This window comes from Cydia fagiglandana, chromosome 17 (assembly GCF_963556715.1).
Source record: "Cydia fagiglandana chromosome 17, ilCydFagi1.1, whole genome shotgun sequence".
Taxonomy (NCBI): domain Eukaryota; kingdom Metazoa; phylum Arthropoda; class Insecta; order Lepidoptera; family Tortricidae; genus Cydia; species Cydia fagiglandana.
The window spans coordinates 9241640-9269201 of NC_085948.1; the positions used below are offsets into that span (position 1 = coordinate 9241640).

General features: G+C 35.6%; 2 protein-coding genes across 2 annotated transcripts; one reads left to right on the forward strand and one right to left on the reverse strand.

Moving 5' to 3' along the window:
- Positions 1-3514: 3514 nt before the first annotated feature.
- LOC134672378 (basic juvenile hormone-suppressible protein 2-like) lies at positions 3515-8162 on the reverse strand. The gene is made up of 5 exons (XM_063530238.1): positions 8047-8162; positions 6261-6394; positions 5341-6174; positions 5075-5259; positions 3515-4651 (listed from the first exon to the last, which is right to left on the reverse strand). Exons 1-5 carry the CDS (start codon positions 8126-8128, stop codon positions 3616-3618), a joined length of 2271 nt encoding a protein of 756 aa, XP_063386308.1. The 5' UTR covers positions 8129-8162; the 3' UTR covers positions 3515-3615.
- A 12581-nt stretch (positions 8163-20743) lies between these two features.
- LOC134672878 (hexamerin-like) lies at positions 20744-26030 on the forward strand. The gene is made up of 5 exons (XM_063530826.1): positions 20744-20878; positions 22684-22817; positions 23429-24208; positions 24294-24415; positions 24545-26030. Exons 1-5 carry the CDS (start codon positions 20779-20781, stop codon positions 26028-26030), a joined length of 2622 nt encoding a protein of 873 aa, XP_063386896.1. The 5' UTR covers positions 20744-20778.
- Positions 26031-27562: the final 1532 nt, after the last annotated feature.

The following is a 27562-nucleotide window of genomic DNA, read 5'->3' on the forward strand; positions in this document are numbered from 1 at the left end:
ATAGAGGTGACAGCAGGGTGTCACCTATTGGGCATTAGCATGTCGAGCACTAGTACCACCACCTTATTCAGTGAAACTTTATTTTATACACCGTGCTCGTAGGTTGATGATAAAAGACATAAATAGTTCTACATTTTACTATTTATACAAATTGTACACAATTCTTTTCAGTAATATTCCAACCACCAAAAACATAAATGTAAAAAAGGAGAGCCAAGTTCAATACAAAAATTATGCTTGGCTGTGGGGCTCGCCGCAAAAAGAATGGAGATCTAAATGAGTGCCACTGCCAAGTTCTATGCAAAATCCAAATATGTATTTATAGGAACAAAATAACATTATAAACAAGTATTAAACTCAATTTCTTTGCTTTATTGGATACCTATAACAATTGAAAAATGTGAGATCTTAAAGTAGGTTAGATTTGACTTGGCCAGTTTTCATTATATCAATCATTTTATATATATTGTAATTCTGATAAAACCTGGCCAAGCCAAATCTAACCTACTTTAAGATCTCACATTTTTCAATTGTTATAGGTATCCAATAAAGCAAAGAAATAGAGTTTAATACTTGTTTATAATGTTATTTTGTTCCTATAAATACATATTTGGATTTTGCATAGAACTTGGCAGTGGCACTCATTTAGATCTCCATTCTTTTTGCGGCGAGCCCCACAGCCAAGCATAATTTTTGTATTGAACTTGGCTCTCCTTTTTTACATTTATGTTTTTGGTGCGATATCAATACTTTTTGTAAAGAAAACTAGGCAGGTATTGAGATTTAATGTTTTTTCTTGTATTTCCGCTGTATGGTTTTTACTTCTGTTCTTTGTATAATTATGTGGTGCCGCGCGCCGCCGACGACACACCGTTGGCCGGTTGTTTAGAGCGTATTACAAGTTTTTTGTATGGGGACACCACTTATTTTTTGACTAAACTTTATTTTAATATAGCAAATATAATAATACATATATTGGGGTAGTTTCAAATATCTGCTTGTAACGGTTCCAACGCTACAAAAAAAAAATATTTTTTTGTATGGGGACCCCCCCTATTTTTTAACTTTTTTTTGTTTTTAGATTTTTTCCTACGCTTACACACAATAACCGAGCTGGATTCCAAATTTCATCGTTCTAGGTCATCTGGAAGTAGGTTAGGTTTAGGTACTTATATGTCAGTCACAATAAAAAATGTTTTTTTTGTATGGGGACCCCCCCTATTTTATAACTTTTTTTTTATTTTTAGATTTTTTCCTACGCTTTCACACAATAACTGAGCTGGATTCCAAATTTCATCCTTCTAGGTCATCTGGAAGTAGGTTAGGTTTAGGTACTTATATGTCAGTCCCAATAAAAAATGGTTTTTTTTGTATGGGGACCCCCCCTATTTTTAAACTTTATTTTATTTTTAGATTTTTTCCTACGGTTACACACAATAACCGAGCTGGATTCCAAATTTCATCCTTCTAGGTCATCTGGAAGTAGGTTAGGTTTAGGTACTTATATGTCAGTCCCAATAAAAAGTGGTTTTTTTGTATGGGGACCCCCCCTATTTTTTAACTTTATTTTATTTTTAGATTTTTTCCTACGGTTACACACAATAACCAAGCTGGATTCCAAATTTCATCCTTCTAGGTCATCTGGAAGTAAGTTAGGTTTAGGTACTATAAGTCATAAGTCAGTCTTAAAATTTACGACTTTTTGACCTTCATACCTTTATAACCGTTTGAGCTAGCTTCATGAAATTTGGGCTTCTAGATATCCTTATGGATATAATTAAACACACGTAGTTTTATGTGTTTACGTCAAAGATGTTTTGAGTTATAGAAGGGTCAAAAGTGGCACCAAGTGGTTCGTGTAATATTACACTCGGCGCTGGCTAGCCAGTTCCTTTGCTTGAACTTGGCTTGACACGCTGCCGCGTGTCTAGATCCCTTTATTCACAGCAGGAGAAAACACGGTAAGGTTAGGTTATTGCTCATAAATCTCATACCAAGATATTAAATTCTGAATCGGTCTCGTGTTGACTGTGTTGAAAAAGATTAGGTAAGTAGGTAGTTTTAAATTATTTATTTGATGGCATCAAACTTGCTCTCTTTACTCTAATTAGGGTTCCGTACCCAAAGGGTAAAACGGGACCCTATTACGAAGACTTCGCTGTCCATCCGTCTGTCACCAGGCTGTAATCTCACGAACCGTGATAGCTAGACAGTTGAAATTTTCACAGACGATGTATTTCTGTTGCCGCTATAACAACAAATACTAAAAACAGAATAAAATAAAGATTTAAGTGGGGCTCCCATACAACAAACGTGATTTTTGACCAAAGTTAAGCAACGTCGGGCGGGGTCAGTACCTACTTGGATGGACGACCGTTTTTTTTGCCGTTTTTTGCATTATGGTACGGAACCCTTCGTGCGCGAGTCCGACTCGCACTTGCCCGGTTTTCTTATAATCACTATGTTACAATAAATTAATTTGATCATGATCCTAAAACGGTGGGAGATAAAAACAAAGATAATAAAGTAAATGGAGCAATGAAGGTAAATAAACCGCACGGAGTGGGCGGCACACGCATGAATCATTTGCTTCCTGATATACGACTATTACCCCAGTGCTTATAGAGAACCTTCTGTTCTACTCATACAAATAAACATACCTACATGATGTGTTTTAATGACTGAGACATACCTACATGTTAATGACTGAAAGTGATTGCCATATGTATGAGGCAGAAGAGAAATCTTTTTTGGTTTCACAAATAAAACTGTTTTGTATGGCAAAAAAAAGTTGTGTTTTTGTCCTGACTTCGCTGTCCAATCGAGTCTACCTTAACTAAAATCATCATCATCTCAGCCTTATACGTCCCACTGCTGGGCACAGGCCTCCTCTCGAGCGCGAGAGGGCAAACGTGAACTAAAATACAATACCTATACAACTCTGGCAAACCAACTTCGTAATGCAACTACATTTTTCAAATTTATCGCCCTTTTCTGACAAAGCAAAGTACTTATATATAATAGAATGTAGGTATTCTGTTCTAAAATTTATGTTTGTCTATCTGTGGCATGGTAGCTCTCCAATGAACTGGTCGATTTCGATGGGGCTTTTTATACGTTGAAGCTAGGTTACTTGCGGTGGTTTTTTGGTAGCTATGTTTTATAGAAATCGATCCTGCAGTTCAGAGAAGCATTCCAGAATGATGTACCTAAGGCGTTTTTGGGAAATAAATAGATTTCGTTGGCAATACCGTAGGGGGATTAAAAAAAAGTAAAAGTTACTTGTGCTCATTGATCAATCTCTTTTATACTACTAGCTAAGTCTGAAGTAGGTATATGGTTAAAAAATTTGAAAAATACGTTACTTCAGCTACTACCTACTCCTTTAAGGCTTTGCACCTATCAACCAAATATTTTGTACGTTTTACTTTGACATACACTATATTTTGTGCTAAATGCTATTAAATAAGATGGCCTATTAATAAAAGTAGGTAGATTAAAGAAAACAAGATATTATAAAAAATATGAAAATATTTTTTTTTTACTTTTTTTAATTGCTAGAAAATAACATTATTTCATTCATCATCATACACGAGAAGTTATTTGTTATATTATTCAGATATCAACGTTCAGAAGATTGATATCACGGTCGATGTGAGTGTTGAGGTCGACATCCACAAACACCTTGTCGTCGTCAATGGAGGTCATGTGTACCATGTCGTAGTGCTTCAGAACCCATCTGTTCCAGCGGGTCTTCATGTCGCACTCCTGCCTCTTGTGGAAGATCATGACATCAACAAACTTCATGTTCGGCGTAAAGAACTTAGTTACATCAATATGACGATCGAAGGGGAAACCAAGCGGCATCTTGTCGAGAAGGACAGTTGATCTAAAGTCCATAACAAGGTCTTTGCGGTTAGTGTCCAAGATTGTCAGGTCCATATTGTCGACCAGTCTCAACGGAGTGACAATACAATACAGCACCATCTTCATGCCTCCAACATGACCCCTGGGCAATAACAACCTAGTCGGGAATCCAGTCACGTAATTCCTCAGATCCTTCACTAACAAATCACGCATGTCAGTAATACCATCGATCTTCTTCCATAAGTCACGGGTCATAATACGATCGCGCACCAGGTTGTGCATCTCCCTGGAATCTCTGACAATAGTGTTCTTGCCGTTGTTTAGTTTGTATAAGAAAGAGTCAAGCTCAACCATGTTAAGACGGTTCCTGTTGATGTCAATCAGCCGGTGTAAGTGATCTTCCTTGGGTCCCAAGAAGATTCTCACAACACAGTCGACTGCTTTGTCAGACAAGACATCGATAGTTAGTTTGAAAGGTTGATGATTCAGGCGGCGTTTGCGAACCATGAATACCATGTCGGATTTTGTCTTCTTCATTTCTTCATCGGTCAAAGTTACGGCGTTAGTCATGTCCAGAAGGTAGTCGTCGAAATAGGTAACGAGCTTGTCTACTACAATGTTGTCGATCTTAACACCGGGGAACAGAAGATCATCCTTAGTGTAAGACGGCAAACGTCTCTTGAACAAAACAACCAAGTCTACCAGACGCTTCTGGAGCTTGTAGAAGACAGGGTCACGCAGAGCAGTCTGATATTGATCCAAAATCGAGGGCACGACGAAGTATCTGTGTAAAAAACCGTTATTTAGAACATTTATAACTTCCAGTCCAGCACATATAATAAATAATACACATGGTGACGTGCCACAAATATCAAACAATATTTAACGTTAAATTTAGTCATTATTGTGTAGATTGTACGAGATCTTTTTATGAATAATTTCAATTCAAATTGTATTTAAGTTAATCAATCACCAAAAGAGTCGCCTTCGCCTCGCAAGTTATAAAAAAATTGGTAAAGTAGAATGAATGTACCTATTTATAAGACAAACTGAGACCTGTTGAAGATTGAATGAAGAACTTTATGTTAGCTACTAATAACGGATATTATACTCTCTTACCACTATAGCAAGTACAACAACTCAAAAGAACAACGCATTACAAGTGTTTGGAGTTTGGTGCTATAGGAAAGAACGGTAGGTAACTTACTTGTCTGATGTAAAAACGTTAAGTCCAAGGCACGCCTTCATAACAATGAGCAGGTAACGATAAGCTTCAACACGGTCCTTATCGGTAACGTCGGTAATTATATCCTTATCAATTTTACCGTAGATAAGTTTTCCTAGAGTTTCGATATCCTCAGTCTTCTTCAACTCAAACCTCTTGCCGTTGATCTGTTGAGAAGACAAGGAATTATTAGATTTAGAATTTCTAGAAATAATAATTACAAAATTATTGAAAGTAGTGCAACTTACTTCACAATATCCCTTGACAATAGCTTCCCTTATGATCCTCTCGTAAGTCTGAGCTAGACTAACAACATCAACGTTCTCATCGCGAACAATGACGTAGTTGTTCATCCTGTTAGGGATTTGTACACCATTATGCAGTTTCAGCCAAGGCCAGTAGCCCTTCCTGATGGGTTTGTGCCAAGACAGAGTTTTGATTTCTCCCAATCCATTTGATAATCTCTCAAGATAGTACCTGGCTAAGATTTGTTGGTAAATGTACAGAGTCAGTTCGCAACGCCTGGTCTTATATTTGTCAAAAATAGTGTCCTTCATCCAGAATGGATAGTCGATGTGGAAGTAGTAGTAGTAAGTGTTCAGATCAACGTCTTCAGTGAAGTATCTCAACCTGTCTTCATCATTAAGGTACACACGTTTGTCGTATACGTTTTCATCGATTATGTAAACGTCCTTCTCAGTCTTCTTAATGCCATAGAAGTCGCACAGTTTGTGGTCGACCAATCCCCTCTTCATCTTCAAAATGTAAGCCTTTTGAATAACATCACCACGCACAAAGTAGTAAGGATAGATTTCGTAGGGAGGAGGCAGAATGATGCCCCTGCAGTCCTCACGGTGTCTGCAAGCAACAGTAAGAGCGTAGACAAACATGCCCTCGTTCATGTAACAACGCATCCAGCAGGCGGTCTTGATGAAGGTCTCAAAGTCCTTGGCGTAGTAGAGCAGGTGGAACATGGTTACTACCTCGTCGAGCTGACGGTCGATGTGGAGAGTAAAAACTTCACCACGTGGAAGCACGCCAAACTTAAGCATCTTCACAAAACGTTTGTGTACATCGGTTTTCTGAAGAAAATAAAATAAAATTATTTATTGAGCTAGTATTAGCGTAAGTAACTTCAAGTCGGTTTTTTAACATGTGTTTTACTTACAGTGTAGAGATCTACGCAGTCCTCAATCTTGAAGTTTTTGGCGATATCAACGATTTCCTTGTACATGCATGGTTCCGTAATATGATTCAGTAGCTTGAGAATCAACTTTTGTCTTTCTTTGACATCAAATTTAACTGTGAAAACAGTGATTATATAATTAAATAATGTTTTATGCGTAAACTTTAAATCATGCTAAGTGAATCATTAGCATCAGCTGCCTGTCTAAAAAGAAATAATAATAAAACTTAGTATTCCATTTTATGTACCTACCTAAGATTTATGAAATGAAAAGTAACTGAACCGAAAGCACACTCGCAAACGTAGTTGTGAGCAACATTTATTTAGTGGATGATCCTTCCTCCACGAGTTACTACCGCTATTTAAAACTAAGCCCAGAAGTGTAAAGGGGAAAAGAATATTAATTGATACATATTAATACAGTAAAATTATACATTTTGCGTTTGCGTCAAATCCGGTAGTTCTGATTTTTTGCAGACTTGTTTATGATGTTGGCCCAATGATTAATCCAAGTATGTGACTTCGAGCGCTGAACGCAACTTTGTCAAATATCGAAGAATCCGCGACAATTTTGGTTTTCTTTTAGATTTGGGCGATTATAACCCTAAAGGACTAGTTTTTGATAGTAACTTTCTTAGACGTTTTTAAATAATACGATGTCTCTGTAGATTGAATAGTTTCCGAGATAAAGGCTTTCAAAATTTTGATGTTATTGAAATTGAGCTCGTAAGCTAAGTGAGTGTAGTGAGTATGCACTTTTGACTCAGGCGATGCCGCTTGGCACGATTGTTCCTAAGGTCAAACAAAACTGATTTGGTCCAGTAGCTACGACATCGTACCCTGCCTACCCCCCAAAAAGGGAGAGGGAAAGTCGGATCCCCAGATCCAATCTTTGCTATATTTCTTCCTACTCTTAGGAGCTAGGGCACGTTATACATATATCATTTTCATATAATTTAGGAATGAAAACATTATATTTCTACTTTTAAAACGCCAAGTTAAGTGTTTTTTTTTTCAATTCAATTCTACAATTTCACTGGATTATATAGGTATATTGGCATTAGTTTAAGAAAATTAAAGCGCTGGTGGCTTAGCGGTAAGAGCCTGCGACTTTGAATTCGGAGGTCGCGGGTTCAAACCCCAGCTCGTACCAATGAGTTTTTCGGAACTTATGTACGAAATATCATTTGATATTTGCCAGTCGCTTTTCGGTGAAGGAAAACATCGTGACGAAACCGGACTTAATCCCAATAAGGCCTAGTTTCCCCTCTGGGTTGGAAGGTCAGATGGCAGTCGCTTTCGTAAAAACTAGTGCCTACGTCAAATCATGGGATTAGTTGTCAAGCGGACCCCAGGCTCTCATGAGCCGTGGCGAAATGCCGGGATAACGCCAGGAAGAAGAAGTTAAAGATAAACAAGAATTAGCTGCGTAGTGCTTGTACGGGTTAATAGCAGGGGTACTACTAGTTGTTTACATGGCAGTATCTATCTCTTTCAATTCTTCGTGTTAAAAAGACAAGATAAGTGTTAAGAAGAGACACTTTATTTATTATGTGGAAAAGCCATTCATAATACGCTGGTCCAGACAAACTGCATCCCACTTGCAAGTTGTACGGAAGCCATGCAATTAGCTTGCAGTCAGTGTGCAGTTCCTGTACCAGCCCTATTACGGACAGTCGTATAGTAACGGGGCGGATTTCAAGTCAAACTAATTACACAATTAGCCAGACAAACAGATAACTTTAATGGAAAACTTTGAAGTGCTTACCCGTGGTATGGTCGTCATCTATTATCTCTCTAGCCATGGCCATAGCGGCCAGGCCGAGTACCAATAGTACGGTCGCCTTCATCGTACAGCCGACCCAGAGGGAACTCAACTGTGCTTTCTCTTACTGTTCCACCCCCTTTTATACCGCTAGATAGTAGGTATTTCACTCTAGATAAACAACAAAGTATTTGCTTACTTTTTAATATTCTTTGTTGTCAAGAGAACATATATTAAGAACAATAACTACCTATATGTACCTATTTAATCGACTCACCTCACATATCGATAACGTACTAGTAATGTATTTTTTAAACTACATAGTTACCTATATAAGTTTGGTTTACTTATGTAGAATCGATAATATTTGAAGTGCATAAACATGTAGGTACTCGTGTATACATGTACAGTCAGCTGCAGAGATAGTTGACCCCCTTTTTATTTTTCGACGTTGGGAATGCGTTTACGCACGGTGTGTGGGACTCGCCGCTCCTTTCCCCTCTCCTGGCAAGAGAGGGGGAGTATTTGGCCCTACCCACTAAAACCACTCCGGCGTATGACCCCTGCATACAAACAGTCTATGCATTGGGCAAGTATATCTGCAGCTGACTGCAGAATGGCATAGTACTCTTGTGTTACAATAAAGAGTATTTTGCATATTAAAATATGAAAAAGAATAGTCTAGATTTTCTCATTTTACTACGGATCTGTATAGACAATGGGATTATGTGTTGCCCTTAACATATTACCAGATTAGTTGACTGCCGACATTTGACATTTTAGTCCCATTCTTAGCACCCTTTCAGAAATTTTTAATACTTTGATTGGTTCCTAACAGAAAGTCAACTTGACTTTATTTACATACAATATATATACAGTGGTACAACTAAACGAAATTAATAACTACCTTAAATCTAAAATAGGCCCCTGAGGCATTGTACCAAGGATGCTAGCGGCATTTCCCCGCTGTATCGCAATACTGATACGTTGTGCGAGGTAGCCGCCAGCTCTTCGGTCACCAGTTACGAAATAGAACTTGGCCTGTACGAGTATAATAAATATGTCTTAGCTTGGTCGGGTAAAAGATAAATTAGGTTACCAAAAATAAAGTGTTCGCAAAACAAACAAACGCGTAAAGCTCCCGAAAACTCCGAAAAGTTATTAGTTTCTTTTTTAATTTCGACCGTTCGATTTCGTGTATTTCGTTCACACCTCATCCCGTAGTGCTTCGTATTTGGGGTGAGAGGGTTTTTCATACAAAGGTGATTTTGGAAGATTGTTGGATATATTTTTTTTTATTATGCGTATTACTATAGCCCCATTTTAAATTAGAATACATTATTTTTGTAGCAGTAGCCTTAAAATCCCTTCTCACCCTTCTCTCCCTATTCATAACCCAACTCTCCCCGCGAAACCTATTCACCCCGTTTTACGGTATATGAAAGATACAGACACCCGTAAATTTAAAATAGCAAACTAGTAACAATGCATCACCTAGACGTACGTCTTGGATATTTTCTGGTCTCTGCTAATAGGTACATCATCATCATCATCATCATCTCAGCCATAAGACGTCCACTGCTGAACATAGGCCTCTCCTTTGTGCATTCGTACCGGTTGTACCAGCGTCTTCCGGCGACCTTAACAAGGTAGTCTGTCATCTTGTGGGTTGACGTCCTACGCTGCGCTTGCTAGTCCGTGGTCTCCACTCTAGCACTCTTCGACCCCATCGGCCATCTTCATACATGCCATCAATAGACAATCTACAAGAAATCAACATTATTATAATATTTATTAATTTCATGTTTATTTTTGTATTACTAACGCCATCTAGCGCACAGTGTAACAAGAAACCAAAGCGTCTACCAAGCTTCCTTCTATCTTTTCTTTCTAACCCTAGTTATACTTAGACTACTCGTCACTAGATGGCGCTTGTACTCCACCTATTAATTTTACAGTTACATTAGTATGATTTTGTACGTCTTTAACTAACAAGGAACAGGTGGTGTACCGGGCATTTGGGATTTGGGTGGCGTGCGGGGATCCGAAACGAACACGTAGATACTTTGATGTTAATGGATACCTCCACCGAGCGGATGCTGCTCTTGCCCGTGTCATGGGACGCTCGCAGAGGTAGCATCCGCCAGGGTGTAAGAACTATTGAGATTGATGTACCTACTTAATCTCAAATTAAGGGGACTATAATATTGGGTGAAAGCGATGGACTAAATACTAGGCTATGGGAAACTAACTGGACACCTGCCTAATAAAATGGTGTGCAACTTTACTTATGTATGGGTCAAACCCGGAAAACTTAATTACCATTAGAACCACTTCGTGTATTTCATTCAATAATATCTCCACTACTAGGCATTTAAATTCTACTAATAGAATTGAAAACGAGCGGTCCATACCACTAGATGCTCAATTTCTATCGCTCGTATTTCAATAATTAGTGCCGTTTTCCACCGAAATTCGAGTGGATTTCGTCACTCGAAATTCGGTGGAAACCTGTGGTTTCGAGTGGAGCGTTCGAAATTCAAAAATCGCCCCCCTGGTGTTATATTCTGTTCTAGTATACCCATGATCAGTGGCGTGCAGTGGAGATAAGACTTAAATCGGGCTCTAGAAGAGTCATTCTTGAAGGAATGTAACGCAAACTATAAAAATCGGCAACTTTTTTTTTGGTCATTTTGTATGGACTGCCTACCCTAGTGCCTACCTTTTTTTGTATGCACTGCACGCCACTGCCCATGATTCCATGAAATAGCGGTAACAATGCAATACTGTCATGACATCGAGCTGATCTTATGCGATCCTAAAGTTGTCGTAGGAACTTGGTGATTGATAAATCAACACAAACCGACCGAGCGAGTGCGAAGCGCAGCTAGGTGACTTCGTTACAGCTTGGCTAAAAATGTTCTCGTGGGCCCGGCTGTTTTCCTATAAACATCGTATTTCTTTTTTTTCTCAATTTTGTAAGCGGGAGTACCGTATGTGGAGTCGGAATAAATAAAACAATATGGAATTTCTTTCTCGACTCTATTTTTGACATTTATTTTTAAATGGCGATGGTGGTGAAATCTCAGATCACAAAGCAATTAGTATAAATAAGGCTAGGTAGATTTATGGTATTTAAGGTACTTTAAATTTGAATCTCTAAATACTAGATGGCACGTATTTAACCGGTCAACTAATTAATCGAATTTGGATAGTTTAAAAAAATAGAAATGGGTACTAAAATTAATAGTTTGGCAACAAAAACAGAGCCTTAAAATATGTATATCAACATGAGTTGTATTTTAATGCCGTTACAGCTTTTGATTATTTTTAGGCAGGTACCAAGTATTTATTTGGCAACTGAATTATTATATTGGAGACCATTTATGGAGCACATTTTAAAATGAAAACGGCTATCTATTAATTCAAAAATGAAGTTCTTTTAAAATATTTTGTTTGGTCAGTACACGGTCAACCTAACACGCTCCTCCTCGCTTTGCTCAACGTCGCACCTATCTGTTGACTCTAGCAGAACACAGTGGTAACTATTGAAATAAGTAATTAAAAATTAAAAGATCTAATGGTATAATGGCTATTAGGCGTTTCATGATTAGAAATTTCGACTATAAGTATACTGACCATTACGTACAGGTAAATTAATTTGAGGAGTTTTGTGTAAAAAGTGACCAATATTCATTAAATTTAACTGCTTTCGTCTTAAAATACTACCTAGCTGAAACGACATGCTCAGTTATGACTATAGTTAGGTAAACGTCCGTATGGATGACACTGACCTAATGTATGACTTTTACGCAGTTTATTTTGAAAAACAAGAAAACGGTTTTTAATATAAACATAAAACAGGACTTAACCGATTGCATGTGTTATCTATGAATTTTGTTCCGAAGCTGTCATTAATACGTTAAATATTTTTCACTTTGTGAGGTAGTTTTTGCTAGGACGTGCATCGATTTAGTTATGCGTCGGGTTTCTTAGTACATCTGTTAAGATTTTGCATCTTAAAAGTGTAAATAAAAAACAGGACTTTATAAGTAATTAGTAAGTGCTTATTCATATTGTTACATAATAAACCAAACAATTGATATTGTATATTAAAAGTAGATTATTTTCCTTACGTTAGTATTTAGAAGACATGTCATACACTGGTAAAAAAATTTAGCGTTTAGTAGTGTATGACATCTATGTCATTCACTCGCACAAATTACTATTTTATGAAATTTAATATTGACCATGTTGTAAGGAAGAAAGACATATTTTTAATATACTCTGTAAAAACCAATTATTTTTCGATCATGTGAGTAGTATCTGACATGAGTGTCATACACTGTTTTACTATGGTGGTGGAGTGAATGACAGTTACGTATTGAGGTGTCATTCATTGGGTCGTAACTAGTGTCATACATTGGTTACAGCTATCATGTAAACTTGATGCACCTCCATGTCATACACTGGGTCAACGACATTTTTTTTTCATAGTCATACAATGGGACATTCGAAATTTCGCCAGTTATCCACTGGTACAATTTCAGATGTCGAGGAAAACTGAAATAATTAATAATTGTTATTACTATTATACAATGTATTGTTCCGCTGATATTAAGGAAGAACTGGTTTATAAATCTGCATACACCAATAGTCTTTATGGGTCATAGTTAAGTAGTTTTCCGGGTAAATGTCTTAATTTCCTCCTAATAGTGTCATTCACAGGGACACTTACCTTTGATTACTTAGGTGTGAACAACTAGGTGACAACTAAATTTTATGATCGCTTTACAATATTAGTTGCCAATTTATTATATTAGTCGCCAACCTATCACTTTAAGTTCCCAAAAATTTTTTTAGGTGGCTAGATTTTGCTACCAGTTTTTTTGATAATATGATGATTATATTTTAGGCTAATATATATTTTTTGGTGCTAAAATATTAATGCACAGCCAAATTATATTATTATATGCCCAATGAAAGTTCCTGTTTAATATTTTAGTTGCCCGGTTAATAATAAGCCATACTAGATTAGTTGACCCCGTCTGCATTCCCTTAAGCTTAAAGAGCATATAATGCAGCCATTCCAAAGACAAGTAATTACCATGTCAAACCCAACCCAAAAGTACAGTAAGTAAAAGTACACATTTAATAAGGCTAGACTGTACCTATTGGAAAAATTACAATATTTTTAAATACGCCCCCAAGTAGATAAAATATTCTAGTAGGTACTTATTGTCAGTTGGCAAGCAAACACGCATATCTCTAGTCTCATTACTAGCAACAATAAGATAAACATGTTTATAGGTACAGTGAAATTGTTTTGCATACCAATTTTTTATCTACCAAAACATTCTCTACGACATTGACGTATAAAAGGTAGCCTGACACCAGCCGTTGCCACGGCGGCTTATCGATAGGTCAACGAATGTCAACTTTTGTGCACAATATTGACTAGTGAACTTTAGTGCAGAGCAAGTTATTGATATACATAATTAGCAGAGCTCGGCGGGGGTGAGCTGTCTTCAGAGTTTGCACAACATGGACATGCCTTGTCATTCGATGGTGTATGTGGTGTAATTTAATAACTAAAGAAAATATTTAGGCTGCCTTTCCGCTATGATCTTTACGTCGCCATTAAAACAAATGAATTTTATAGCAAGCTTTTTTAGTAAACCTCTTCAAATAATATGTAGGTATATCCATCCATATGCTACTATTAAAGTTTATTTGTACATAAGGCATTTATTCATTCATCATTTTAGTTTAATTATAATTAATAAAGTTTTATTTTAATATTTCTTTCTAAGGTGTATCTTAATAATATCTACACTTGACATAAGTGACGTCAAAATGGCTCACCCCTGCCGAGCTCTGATAATTAGATTATTTCTTTGACAGCTAACAAAACTTAGTTGGATGGTATTAGGAAACTTAGTTGGTTTGCTATTAGTGCCTAATGAAATTATTTGAAGTCAAAGCTTCTTTTATATATATTGTACAGTATGTATGTAAAATTTGTAAAAACCATTTCATCGAACCCGAACATGTTTATTCAGAAATACGGGATAAAGCGGTAAAGATGGCGTTAGCAATACAAAAATATAGAAGTGGTATTCAACCCGGACACTTTTGTGGCAGGCCTAATAATAATATATTTCATTATTATTTTGGAACTTAGGAGTTGAAAATTATCTACTTCAGAACACAAAGTCTCTGTGGCCGAAATCGGTCAGGAGACCATCATCATCATCATCATCATTTTGGAACTCCCCTGTGTTATTAATAGCACCAAATGGCACACGTCAAATTTCATGTCGAAGTGTACATTTATTTTCTACCTAGTTGCAAAAAACAATACACAAACGCATGCGCGTTCTTTAACTATGGCGATTATTTAATTAGGTTATTGCCTAGGTTACCTACAAACAGTATTCAAAGCGCATGAACGTTGTCAATAACATTGCAAATGTTGATCAGGTGCCCCTAGTTACATATCAACACTAGTTACACACACAGTTATATGCACACTTGCACAGTAGGTAGATACGCATACACAGCCACCAATTAAAAACGTAAACAAGTTTTACAGGATGTTTCAAAGTTCTGTCTGGAAAAATAAAGTAAGTACTTAAGAAATGTATTAATGATACAAGATTATTCTTAGAAGCTAGCAAAAAACGCATTTGACTGATTTGCAAGACCGAAGTGATCCCATAAGTGTTCCGTGAACAAAGTTTTGTACGGAACACTAAAAAACGAGCTATTACAATGTACTCGTAAGTACTCCAGTACATTGACATGATGTATGTTAGACCGGACGTACCTACTTACCTTTACTAATTGAAAGTTGTTGGGTACTATAATGTGTTACTTACAGTTAATATACTATGGGCCCGATTCGGATTTCGAAATAGACATCTATTAGATATCTTTTAGACATCACCAAGATACGATAACGATATGTTGAAGATCTAACCTGTCAAATTAGACATTTGCGCGATTATGGAGATACTTTTGAACGATTTCCACAGGATATGACTTAGAGATCCAATTCACATCTAATACATATCTTACTCTATTACTCTTACGTAAAAGTGACATTGGTTACCCGAATTGCGCTGCAAAAGAGAACTAGCTGATATCTAAACTATAACGTATCTAGAATGGATCTAGTAAGTGTCGTCTCTTGTGAATATCTTGAAGTTCGAATACGGCAGTATTACTATTATGGAAAATAGTACGTGAGAGATAATTAGTAGTATTACAGTAATGCTACTTAATTATAATAAATGAAATAACAACACCCTAACAACTGAAGAAACATGAGGGTAATAAACCAATACAAAGCAAAACTAAAACATATTAGTATATATTTATATAATTTATACGGAGGTCTCAGCTGACAAGTAACGTTTACATGTAAAATGAAATATTTATTTCAGAATAAAGTACATAGTTAATGGGTATTTTCTCTTTCGCTACTGGTTCCAGTTTGGTCGAAAAGTCTAAAATCTGCTAGAAAGCAGTGTATTGCAATACTCGTACACTGCACCTACATATACTTCGCATCGACATGTTAACAGTGTTGCCAACTTGGCATAAATGATGCCAGATCTGGTATATTTTAACTCGCTTTGGCACCAAAATTTTCCATTTTGCATCTGGCATATTTTTTAGCATCATTTAGTCTAAGCCAAGTTTGTACCAACATGGCAGCAACAATATGCGCCATCAACTTATGTGGTTCATATTTTCATATGAATTTTGACTTTTGTGGACGGATGGACGTCGACGGTCTATATAAAGTTGGTCAAGCAGATCTTGTCAGTAGAAAAAGGCGGGTTTTAAGTGTCTAATTTCAAGTGACATTTTAGCATATTTCAAAAATATTTGGCATAATCTAGACATTAGTCCAGCATTTTTTCAAAATCCCAGTTGGCAACACTGCATGTTAATTGTAGCTCGTTTCTAAAAACCCCACGTGCTACAATTGGCAGGTTGGAATCCCTACACCGTGATTTAAAGTATCGTTTAAGTCCTCCCCTTCGTTGGCACCTCATTTAAAAGATATAAGACGGCTTTACTGCCAAGTGTGTGAAAAGTCAGTAAATAAACAAGATTTACGTACCTGCAGTTGATTACCTACCGTCGCACCTCTGCTCACAATAGTTATCCGCCAGCCGCCAAAGATAAATATTTTCTGTTTATTTTCATTGTAGGATACTATAGGTGCTGCTCGCGATTTCGGTCACTTAGATTTAGTCAGAATAGTACGGCTACCATCAGTTTGGCATTGACATAAACACTATCGTGAACGTAATTTACTTTCTATATATCTCTTTCGCACTAATAAATAAGTATAACAGTACGAGCGAGATGCATATAAACTATAGAAAGTAAATTAGGTTCACGATAGCGTTTATATCAATGCCAAACTGATGGCAGCTGTACCTATTACTGATCTGTTAGTTAGTACATCGAAGTACACTATTATTTACTATTCCACCACTAATGGGAATGTTTACTGAGATCAAAATAAAATTCAATGTAGCTTAATAGCTGTCGATTTGCCTATTTTGTTTTTTTGCTAACGTTATATTTTATGATGAAACTTTATTAGTAAACACGTTTTCACCTTACATCATTTTAATAAATTTAAACTTATTATTACTTTATTTTGCACGAAGAATGAACACACATGGTATTAATGAACATATACACGGTGTAACATGAGGAAACCGAATAATTTTAACCTCGCATTCCTGAGGTCAAAAGAAGTAAAAAATGTGAAATGAGTTTAGGTCAATTTCGCCAAAAAAAAATTATTTTTTGTTTTGATTTTTCAATCTTTTTAATGTATTTGTACATAAAAAATAAATGTTATTGGTAAACTTGTCACTTAAAATTGATTTTTATATGTTTTTTCGTAAATCCTACTTTTTGCAAAGTGTTACTTGTCACTTTTTGACATCTATCAATAAGGATATTTAGACTACGTCCCATAGCAGCAACATCACCATCAAAAAGGTCTTTTACACTAAGTAACAATAAAAACTTGTTTTTTTTTAATTAATAATATCTCTGAAACTAGGCGAATTTCATAAAAGTTTATAGGACATTTTTGTCTCTAAATACGATCAGGAATGCGCTGTTAAAATTATTCGGTTTGCTCATGTTACACCGTGTATAACAGTCATATTTTTAATAACCTATTTTAATTTTATAAAGCTATAGTAGCCATCTGGGCTATAACCGCGAAAATCGAAGTTCGCAAATTGCGGGCATTTTTCTCTGTCACCCTAATTACGCCTTCATTGGAGTAAAAGAGAAAGATCCCCGCAATTTAAGAATTTCGGTTTTCGCGGTAGCCCCTCAGGTTCTTCCTTACGCGTAAGTCTTTAAAATTTAGACCACGTGCTTTACTAATTGACTTATGTACCTAATTATTTTGTATATTTTATAGGTAGGTACTATTATCTATTATATGTCCTAGAAACTTAGTGAGTAAGCCTGTAAGTGCAGAGCAATGTCAATCGAAAACAAACAAAATAACATTGAACGTTGAGCGTGTAAATTCCGCTCTGGCATGCACGTTGTAATTATGTGCGGGATTTAATCCCAATTGGCGACGTGACTCATAACTACATCCCATAACACAAATAGATTTCAGCTCTGTACAGACAGCTTAATACATATTAGAGAGCTTAAACTCTAGCCCTATATGCATCCTAGTAGCTGGGCAGTGGCCGCTTTCGATTCTCAAAATAATTATAAGGGCTACAAGTTCAATGCTAGCATACGGCGCGATTCGAACTTTAAGATATCGCGCCGTTAGACATTCACTAGATATGAAATAGTAAAGATATGTGACGTTCCACGGCAAAAGGTACCTTATGGCGGCTGGCGCTTACGCTTATTATTAACGCCGCTCCAATATTTAGTCGGGGCAATGGTACCTTTTGTCACATATCTCTACTATATCTTTTCTAGTGCATCTCTAATACATTTCCCGAATCGCGCCGTAGTATATTTGGTACACGTATAGTACACACACATCTGAATTTCTTCGAAATCGTTGGTATGCAGTTATATGCAGGTTTTATAATGATATTTTCCTTCACCGAAAAGCAGCTAGCACATGTCATATGAGTACATACATTGTACCTTGGTCAAATATTAGTGCTAATTTAAAATTTATAGGTAGTAGGTAGGTATCTAGAGAGGTTATCTTGCTAAATGTACAATTACTATTGCTTTCATTCTACAGCTTTAATGAAAAAATGCATCTAGCATATATCAGACCGACTATAACTAGCCATGTAGGTATGTAGTCTCATACATATTCGTAACAAACATTTTCAAAAATTCAACTCAAAGATGTACGTAAATGAAGTTTGTATTTTATTGCACTGAATAGAGGTTATTGTCCTAATTATATTGCTTTAAAGGCAGGTAGAGTCGAGTGTCAAATTCACTAAGTCTACCTTAATAGTGGCATCCTGTTTTAAATAAATAGGACCTTGAGACGTAGAGACCAATGGACCTGAGAGACTGTTTACAATTTATTTATCTTACAATATAATATGTGACGTCCCACTGGTAAAAGTACCCTACGGCGGTTGGTGCTTACGCTATTATTAACGCAGCTCCAATACTATTGCGGTGCTATGCGACGTAAGCGCCAACCGCCACAAGGTACCTTTTCCCGTGGAACCTCACGTATATTTACGTGCCGCTAGGTTTATTGATTGAAACAGGAGTTAGCACATCATTCTAACGCATTAATATACAATATACATATGTATATTGTACACATAATCATATAAGTATATACATGTTTTATATATAATAATTAGACTTAGACCCAATAGCTAACAGAAGGGGCAAGATGAGTTGGTTGGCCACCACATATGGCACGACAGATTCTTTTTAAACATCCTGGATTGTGGGGAAAAGATGCTGAGGAAGGCCCAGGCTCAGAACCCTATGGAGGAACCTGGTCTTCAACAGGAGGATAATTATGATGTCACGATCCTCAATATCGAGGGACCGACTGAAGAAGAAGAATAGTAATAACCTACGTCATCCACATCATCCGTTAGAATAGAAAAGAATTCAGAAAATAAAATGTAAACATTGATATAATCAATATTTAGTCACAATAATGAATGATAAGAAAGGAATCCTTGACCACTCGAGTTTTGTTATTAAACTGACCTTATTTGTGTGTACGTTGTTGACTTCAACGGATTATATTTTAGGTATTTGAATGAACATATCTATCAGATTAGTATATACATACGTAATAATAATTTGAACCACACCACCTTCCTAAGTAATAAAATTTATTTTCAGTTTCAGGTATATGGTAGATACATTAAAAATAATAGTTGTTTAGTATAGATTAATATATATATAATTGTATATTTTTAAATTACACCTATGTATTTTGAATTATACCTACTTTCAAATTAATTCGTTTTGGTTTAATTTATACTTTCAAAATAAATAGTAATTTGTTAACAAAAAACTAATTAATTTGAAAATTTTCGACTATACGGTGGCACACTCGGCACAAAAATATCCGCTTTCAAACATACTTAACTCACAATGAATTGCTGAAATTATAACCCTTTTTCGCTTTTCTAAATATATATTTCTTTTCTTTTTCATTTAACAATTTATTATAATAATAACTAAATACTTTCGGTATTATCACAAGGCAAGGGTCGCTGAGGCTGTACGTCTATATTATTGGATTGTACGATAGTTCGAGACGAATTTTTCCGGCAAAGAACCAGCAAAGTTGACTTTGCTGGTTAGTAAGCTAGTAGGTAAGCTTTATAAGTATTAATGGAAGAAAACCAATTTTATTAAGAATATACAGGGTACATAAATAATCATACAAAAGTAACTTAAATATATCTAAATATTAAAATATTTTAATCTAAAAGGCCTCCGCGGGCTGTACCGGGTGCAAAGGTGCCCATTATACTTGCCGCGTTACCACGTTGGATAGCGATGGCCAACCTTTGCACCAGGTACGAACCCGCGCGAGCGTCAGAGATCCTCTCCCTGATTCTACCTCCCACCTCCCTTATAAAAGCTATGGCGTCAGACCCCCAACACCCCGTTACCTCGAAGGCGAGTGGCACAAAATAATAATTAAGCTTCAACAATATTCCGTACAAATTTCATTAGGTACCGTACCAATATTTATATTTCTTGAGACCTCCTCACTCATCTCGTTATTAACCGTCACCATTGGAAAGCGTAAGTAAACAACTGTTTAAGATATGGCATTGGAAGACGGTTCACTAGGACCCCATCTTTTTAACGTATTTTTTGTTGATCGAAAACTAGACTTCAAAAGTCTAATAATGTCACTGTCCCATGATCAGAAATAATGAGAAAAAATATGTATGAAAAAATTAAGGGACAAAAAGGTTTTTAGTAAAAGGTACCTTTCTACTAAATAAAAATTTTATTGAAACCCTTAAGTGATAAACTTGTTATTTGCATAATATTAATTAATATTACGCGAATAACTGAGTCATTATCCAATTACGATTCCAAAGTTGCAATAGTTAACTAATCTCATGTCACAAACAACTCGTCCATTCAACCCATTCAACTATTCAATTATCTCCAAATTGAGTCTATGAACTTTAGAAATAACCCTATAAATATTGAGGAGCAGCTTTAATAATTAACAGTGTGCTAGTGAAAATGAAGGAGTTGACAGTAATATTAGTCACGGCGTTAGCCGCGGGAAGTTTAGGGTTCCTTATAAAGGTTCCGGATATACAACAACCAACAACAAGAATCAGTAAGTTTAATAAATGTACTTATTACTTTCATATTTATACACAATGCAGTAGAGAATGTTTGTACAGTCGCCATCAGATATATCGGAGCGGCCAAGGCGCTCACAAATATCTGAACACGCCTCTATTGTCACTATTGTCAGGGCGCTATAGCGCGTGTTCAGATACTGTGAACACCTTGGCCGCTCCGATATATATGATGGCGACTGTATGTTTTGATTGTGCGAATAAATACCTATGCTAACTAATCTAGCGGTTTAGTTACCGTTTTCTGTAGAGGGCTAGTGATAACATCATAAATAAAAACTAGTTTATGGTGTAACTTCACGTCTATCTACATGTAGGTACAGTCAGCAAAATTATTAGCTGCGAACCGTGCGTTAAGAGATTAAATATACAAAATCTTACTTATTGTTAAGAGTAGGGGAGAGGGGGCAGCCTGGTACACTTTTTACATTAATTGTCATAGTTCAAATATTACTCGTTGAACCCAGTTTTAAGCCTCTACACAATAACCTACGTTATTAACCTATGTAATTACTGCATTTGCACATATATAAAGCTAAAGATAATAGTACAAATTCGATTTTTGCAACTCAGGGAATAATGTTCCATACTGCCCCAACAGTGGGTAGCTTTGAACTTGCATGGGGCAGATTTGAAAAATGGACTGTAACGGCAATAATATCGAGATATACGCATTTTTTTATCTGTACTTGGTACAATTTGTTACAAGAAAAAATCGTGTTAACATTTTACTCGTATAATTTGCAGTTACAACAAAGATGGGGTAGTTTTGTACATTCATGTTTTTTGGAGTGTTCAAAGGTGCCTCAGTGGGGGTACCTTTGAAAAGTATTGAAATCTTACTGAAGCTACCCCCTTGAGGCAGTTTTGCACATACTTTTTTTCAAAACTACCCCAATAATGTTTTTACAGCGGGTTATATGAGTATTTATTATAGTATATTATTTTGGTTCTCTGTGATTCTCTTTATTTTTTAAATTCCTTATAATTTTAACCTGTTAATAAATAAATAAACTGCAATGTTTTAATTATTTATAGAATACTAATTTAATATTTTGTAATATTGTACCTATATACAAAATTCGAATAAATTTTCTATTAAACATGACTAAACGTAAATAATAAATGCATTATTAGCATTTACTAAAATATTATTACGGTTTCAATTTACATACCTGCCAGTCAATATCGGGGCAGATATGAACATTTCTTATAGCCGGGGTAGTTTTGAACAGACTGCTAATCAAAACTGCCTCCTATTTATTTTTCATAACTACCCCAACACCTACTTAAAAAAAAACCTCGTTATTTTGTAGAAACATTGCAAATTTTGATTATTCATCCTTCGTCAATAAACATAATAGATTGTTCTATCTAATAAATTAAGTTTCACTAACTACTTTCTTCAAATACAGCCTGAGAAACCTTACAAATCTGCACAATACCGCTAGCGGGTAGCATCGAAAACAAACTAAACTACTGGTTTGTTCATGTGTTGTCAAACTTTAAATATGTCAGGTGACAGTTGTGTGGGTCGATGTTTCAAGCCCAAAATATAGATTTGGATCATTATCGCATTAAAAATACACTTTTAAACGCATTTGTTCTAAGCCGCCTCCAGTGATAGCTGCCCCCCTCTCCCTTAGCACCACTTGCATCATTCCACTAATCCGGGGTTAACCGGTTAAATCGTTATACCCAGTGTCAAATTGTACTATGTATATATTTTGCTATAATTTGAATTTGATAACATTTTAAAGTGTAATAAAATTGTTTACAGGTTCTATGGGATGGATTCATATGCAAAAGTTATTACTGCCATTATTTGACAATGTTTGTGAAGAAAGTATCGACCCAACCATAGTCCGCTTGGCTCAGGAGTTTACTTTAGATTCAATTGCTGATAAATATACGGTAAGCATAAATAGGTATCGTTTATACTAACATATCTGTTAATTATTTTCAATCTTCTATAAACAACTGAAATGGACTAATTGATTGAATGGTCTATTGAAATAGACCGAATTAGCATAGGTACCTTCATTTGCTTGATCTTACACATTGTGTCAATACGGTAAACTTTTTAAGTATTATGCGATTCTCAATGTTTTTTATGGCCTCCTAGCACAGTTGGTAGTGAGCTAGTGACCCTGCCTATGAAGAAGGAGATCCCGGGTTCGAATCCTGGTAAGGACATTTAATTGTGTGTTTTAACAAATGTTTGTTCATGAGTGATGGATGTTTTATATGTATATATTTATATAAAATAAATAAGTATTTATGTATGACAATATATTAAATATCTATATCGTCTAGTAACCACAACACAGGCCTTACTGACCTTACTGTGGGACTACTTTGATCTGTTTAATATTATCCTATAATAAAATAAACAGTTAATAAGAACGCCAGGGTAAAAATATTAGGTACTTCTAAGTGTAGCGAGTATTTCAGTGTAGTTTCAAACAATTATTACATTGAATTAGTTTAAAACAGTTAAAAATATAGTGTACATTGTTTTTCAGGATCCTGAAATGGTCAATAATCTGAAAAAACTTTATGGTGTTAACGGCCAGCTGCAAAAAGGAGTAATATTTACAGAACTGAATCAAGATCACATGTATGAGTTCCAGTTACTTTACGATGTTCTGTACAACGCCCAAACTTTCGACACTTTTTATAAGACAGCGGCATGGGCCCGCCAAAACGTGAACTGTGGACTCTTTGTAAATGCTATATACTTAGCAATTTTGAAAAGACGTGACACAGAAAAAATAACAGTCCCTGCTCCATATGAATTGTTGCCACACTACTTTATCCGTCAAGATATTATTATCAAAGCGTCATCTCTATTGGCTGGTGGAGATGTAGCAGTTACAGAGAGCATTGTTAATGAAGGGAACTCGTATATATTAGATGCTAATTATACATGTAACATTGATGCTAGTGATGAATCTAAACTAGCGTATTTCCATGAAGATGTCGGATTGAATACATATTATTTCTTGAAAAAACTTCAATACGCTCCTTGGTTTAACACTGAAGATGTGAATAGTAACCATGCAGAGTACTTGTACCATTTTCTCAAACAATTAAACGCTCGTTATAATTTAGAGCGGTATTCAAATGGACTGACGCTACTTGAGAAGTTTGATTGGAAAACAACCAATGTTGATTCTTATGATCCGATGCTTGTGTTTTCTAATGGACAAGGATTTACCCCGAGACTTAGTGGTTTAGAAATTACAGGCCTAAATACATTACAAAACATCGAAGACAACATAATGAAAATTATTCCAACGCTGGTAAAATAATATATACCGATTTTGCAATACATATTATTTCTACTTTTTAATTCTGAAAGAGTTCTTACTTACGCCTCTTTTTTAGGTTCAAAATGGATATACTAAATCACAAATTATCAGCAACCTGATGAACCTTCTGATGACCAATGTAGAAAACTACGAATTGGATGCTCGCAGAATCTTTGGAGGTGTTGCGATTGAAAATAGGTAGGTACCTAAAGAAATTATAGTTCTAAAGTAATTATAGTTAGTTAGTATATTTAATTCCTTCTTAAAACGATAATAGCCTCCAGTGTTTTAAACTTCAACTTTAAATTTTACTTTATTTATTTAAAGGTATCGATCTGTGTTGGCGCACTATATGACGTCGCTGCGGGACCCAGTATCTTGGAAGATAAACCAAAAAATTGTGGATATGGTAGATGAAGCTCTTAAGTCCCTTCCTGGGTACACAAGGAATGAGTTATACTTCCCTGGAGTACAAGTTGTAAATGTAGAAGTCAAAAAACTTTCAACAATGTTTGAACCATTTAAGTTTGAGGTAACAGATGCCTTAAGAATATCGACAGATCGTCCAATTTTCGACGTCAGTGTAGTTGAAAGCAGATTGAATCATAAACCATTTACTCTTAAACTCAACATCTCTTCATTAGTGAGTCAGAAAGGATTAGTCAAGATTTATTTGGGACCAAAAATTTTACCCGGTGAATTTGCTATGAAGAAAGATTTATACATGTTACTGGATAACTTTGAATGTAATTTAAAGATTGGAAGTAACGTGATATCTCGAACATCTAATGCAATCGAGAGAACATCTGAAGATTTCGTTTCGCTGAAAGTCCTTCGCAAATTAGTAGAAGACGCAGAATTTGGGTTAGATGTTCAACCATTAAACTCTCTTGAGAATTTATCCGGTTTCCCATCACGTCTATTACTTCCGAAAGGTACTCCAGAAGGTCTACCAATGCAATTACTTGTCTTCGTAGCACCCTTTATAAAAGTAACAGCTGCAGGAATAAACGTTATGCCAAAAACAGAATATAATTCTGCAATCTTATCTCCTGGGTATCCATTTGATTTAGACTTCGATGATAAACAATTCTTTTCATTACCAAATGTGTTAGTAAAAGATATCATTATAACACACAAAGATAGTAGTGGAGCAAAGAAAGGCGAATATGACGGGTCAAAGAAATGGGATGGAAGTGATAAAACAAATACATACGGTCCAAAAAGAGAACCCTATGATTATAATTTAAAAAAGACTCAATATGGTAAACCCCAAGATTATGAAGCGAAAAAAGATGACCGTGCTACTAGTGCTCCAAAAGTAAATGATGAAGTTATTACTGAAAGTATTCAAGTAACAAAAGATGATGAGCATAATAACCTTAACCCAGAAATAGAAGAGAGTTCATATTTTTCAGACAAGGAACCTTATGCTCTACGTTTAGTGAATAGGCCATATGAAAAGTATGATTACGAGGCTAGGAAACAAAAGTATAATTACGAAGAAAAAAAAAACAAGTATAATACTCGTAATGAAGCCAGAAGAACCAAGTACTATAACAAGTATGTAATTGAAAACAAAACTCCAAAACCAGAAAATGATATATTGGAAGATAAAATCAACATAAACGATGATGAACGATATAATATTGACGATAAGAAATCCATGATGAAATTGCATCCAAAAACGACCTTGGTTAATAACATAGAAGACACGAACCTGAAGGTCATACCCATGTATGAAGCTGCTACTACATCTGAGCTTTCCCCTGTCATTGCGATACTCCAGCGCGATGATTACATCTATGAGTAAAATAGAACAGAAAAAGAGCTCTTTTTTGTAGGTCACAATTTTTTTACTGTTATTGTTGTCTGAATATTTTTTAATAAATATTTTTTTATTTTATTTTGGTATTTATTAAAGGTAATCTATCTCTAAACTTCTCTTCGTGATCGTATACAAATTAAAAATATTTATAAGATTTTCTGTGACAATGTGTTTATCAAGTTTTACTATTCATACATATGTTTACATAAGATAGGCTACGTCAGCCACCTGCGAGCACACCAGAGACAGCAACGGAGTTGACAGCAGTCGCCGTGGCCGAATCGGCCGAGGAGTTATTATTATTATTAATTAGTTGATTGTTTATATGTAAGGCATTATTTAAAAATAGTATCTTCATAATAGTAGAAGAAAATATCCAACAATCATAAAATGAAATATTTCTGACACGAGTTATAAAAAGCAGGTCAAGTGTGTGACAGACCCATATTCCTTAAATAATTCGGAACCAGTGATACCAACAGAGACTACAGTTTGAACGACATATAAAACACGGATCATTGTAGACTGCTGAGCCAGCGCCTTTTACTGTGCCACGCCACATGGCTTCATAAAGTAATAGTTAATAGTTTTTAGTAATTAAGTTCTTTTTCATGTTATTATCTTGTACTCGTACAGTTCAATGCAATGTTGTGGGTATGAATAAAGAAATTATCTATCTATCTAGACGATCAATGGTAATTACCATATAGAATTTCATTCATCCGCTTAAATAAACAAAAGTCGTCGTTAATGTACATTATTGCTATTTTACGCGGTTTTCTGTCATTATATTTGGAAATGATCCAAGTATTCTTCAACGCCGATTCGCTTTCCCTATTTTCATCTCAGAAAATTTAAAAACCATCGCTCACTAGAGTGACACAAGCTCACATACAAATAGAAATACATTTACAGCCGATTACAAGGTTTCGGAAAAGAAGTAAAATATTTTTGACGTGTTATTATGATAAGTTATTTGGAAGTCTCTGTGAAGTTGTCTTAAAGCGACATAAATATTTTTATTTCATAAGTCGTCTTCAAAGGGAAAATGAAAATTATTATGAAAACAATAAATAAAATTAACCCGAGCTTTTTATTATACAGATATACTTAATGTTATGCCTTGTTTAATACTATTTAAAGGCCGGCACATACCGGATGCATCATGCGGAAATGCTCACTATGTAAACATGCAAGAACATTTATCTGATAACATAGAAATAAGTTTCTTTTATTTAATTAGAGTATTTCGTAATCGATAGATTTGCTTTCAAATTGAATTATATTTTCCATGTTGGAGAATATGGCCTATGGCCTACATTATTTTCGCTGAAACAGCTCTATTTTTCACAAAACTAATGTTTAGACCAGATTAACGAAATAATAATATATTATAAGCCTACCTCGCCCAACGCATTGGCGTTGCCGTTCAGCGCGGTAACGCCGCCAGCCTTCTGGGCACCCTACCGGAGGGCACAGACCTGGGGCCAATTTTTTATTTGTAGGTTTTTTATTTT

What these genes read in the sequence shown, in the direction of transcription:
- LOC134672378 (XM_063530238.1), bottom strand. Translation starts at nt 8,128, where the DNA reads ATGAAGGCGACCGTACTATTGGTACTCGGCCTGGCCGCTATGGCCATG. An exon ending in AGATGACGACCATACCACGG is followed by an intron (nt 6,395 to 8,046) that starts GTAAGCACTTCA and finishes CTGTTTTCACAG; the next exon opens with TTAAATTTGATGTCAAAGAA. An exon ending in AACGTTTTTACATCAGACAA is followed by an intron (nt 4,652 to 5,074) that starts GTAAGTTACCTA and finishes TTTTTTACACAG; the next exon opens with ATACTTCGTCGTGCCCTCGA.
- LOC134672878 (XM_063530826.1), top strand. Translation starts at nt 20,779, where the DNA reads ATGAAGGAGTTGACAGTAATATTAGTCACGGCGTTAGCCGCGGGAAGT. An exon ending in CAATTGCTGATAAATATACG is followed by an intron (nt 22,818 to 23,428) that starts GTAAGCATAAAT and finishes ATTGTTTTTCAG; the next exon opens with GATCCTGAAATGGTCAATAA. An exon ending in TGAAAATTATTCCAACGCTG is followed by an intron (nt 24,209 to 24,293) that starts GTAAAATAATAT and finishes CCTCTTTTTTAG; the next exon opens with GTTCAAAATGGATATACTAA.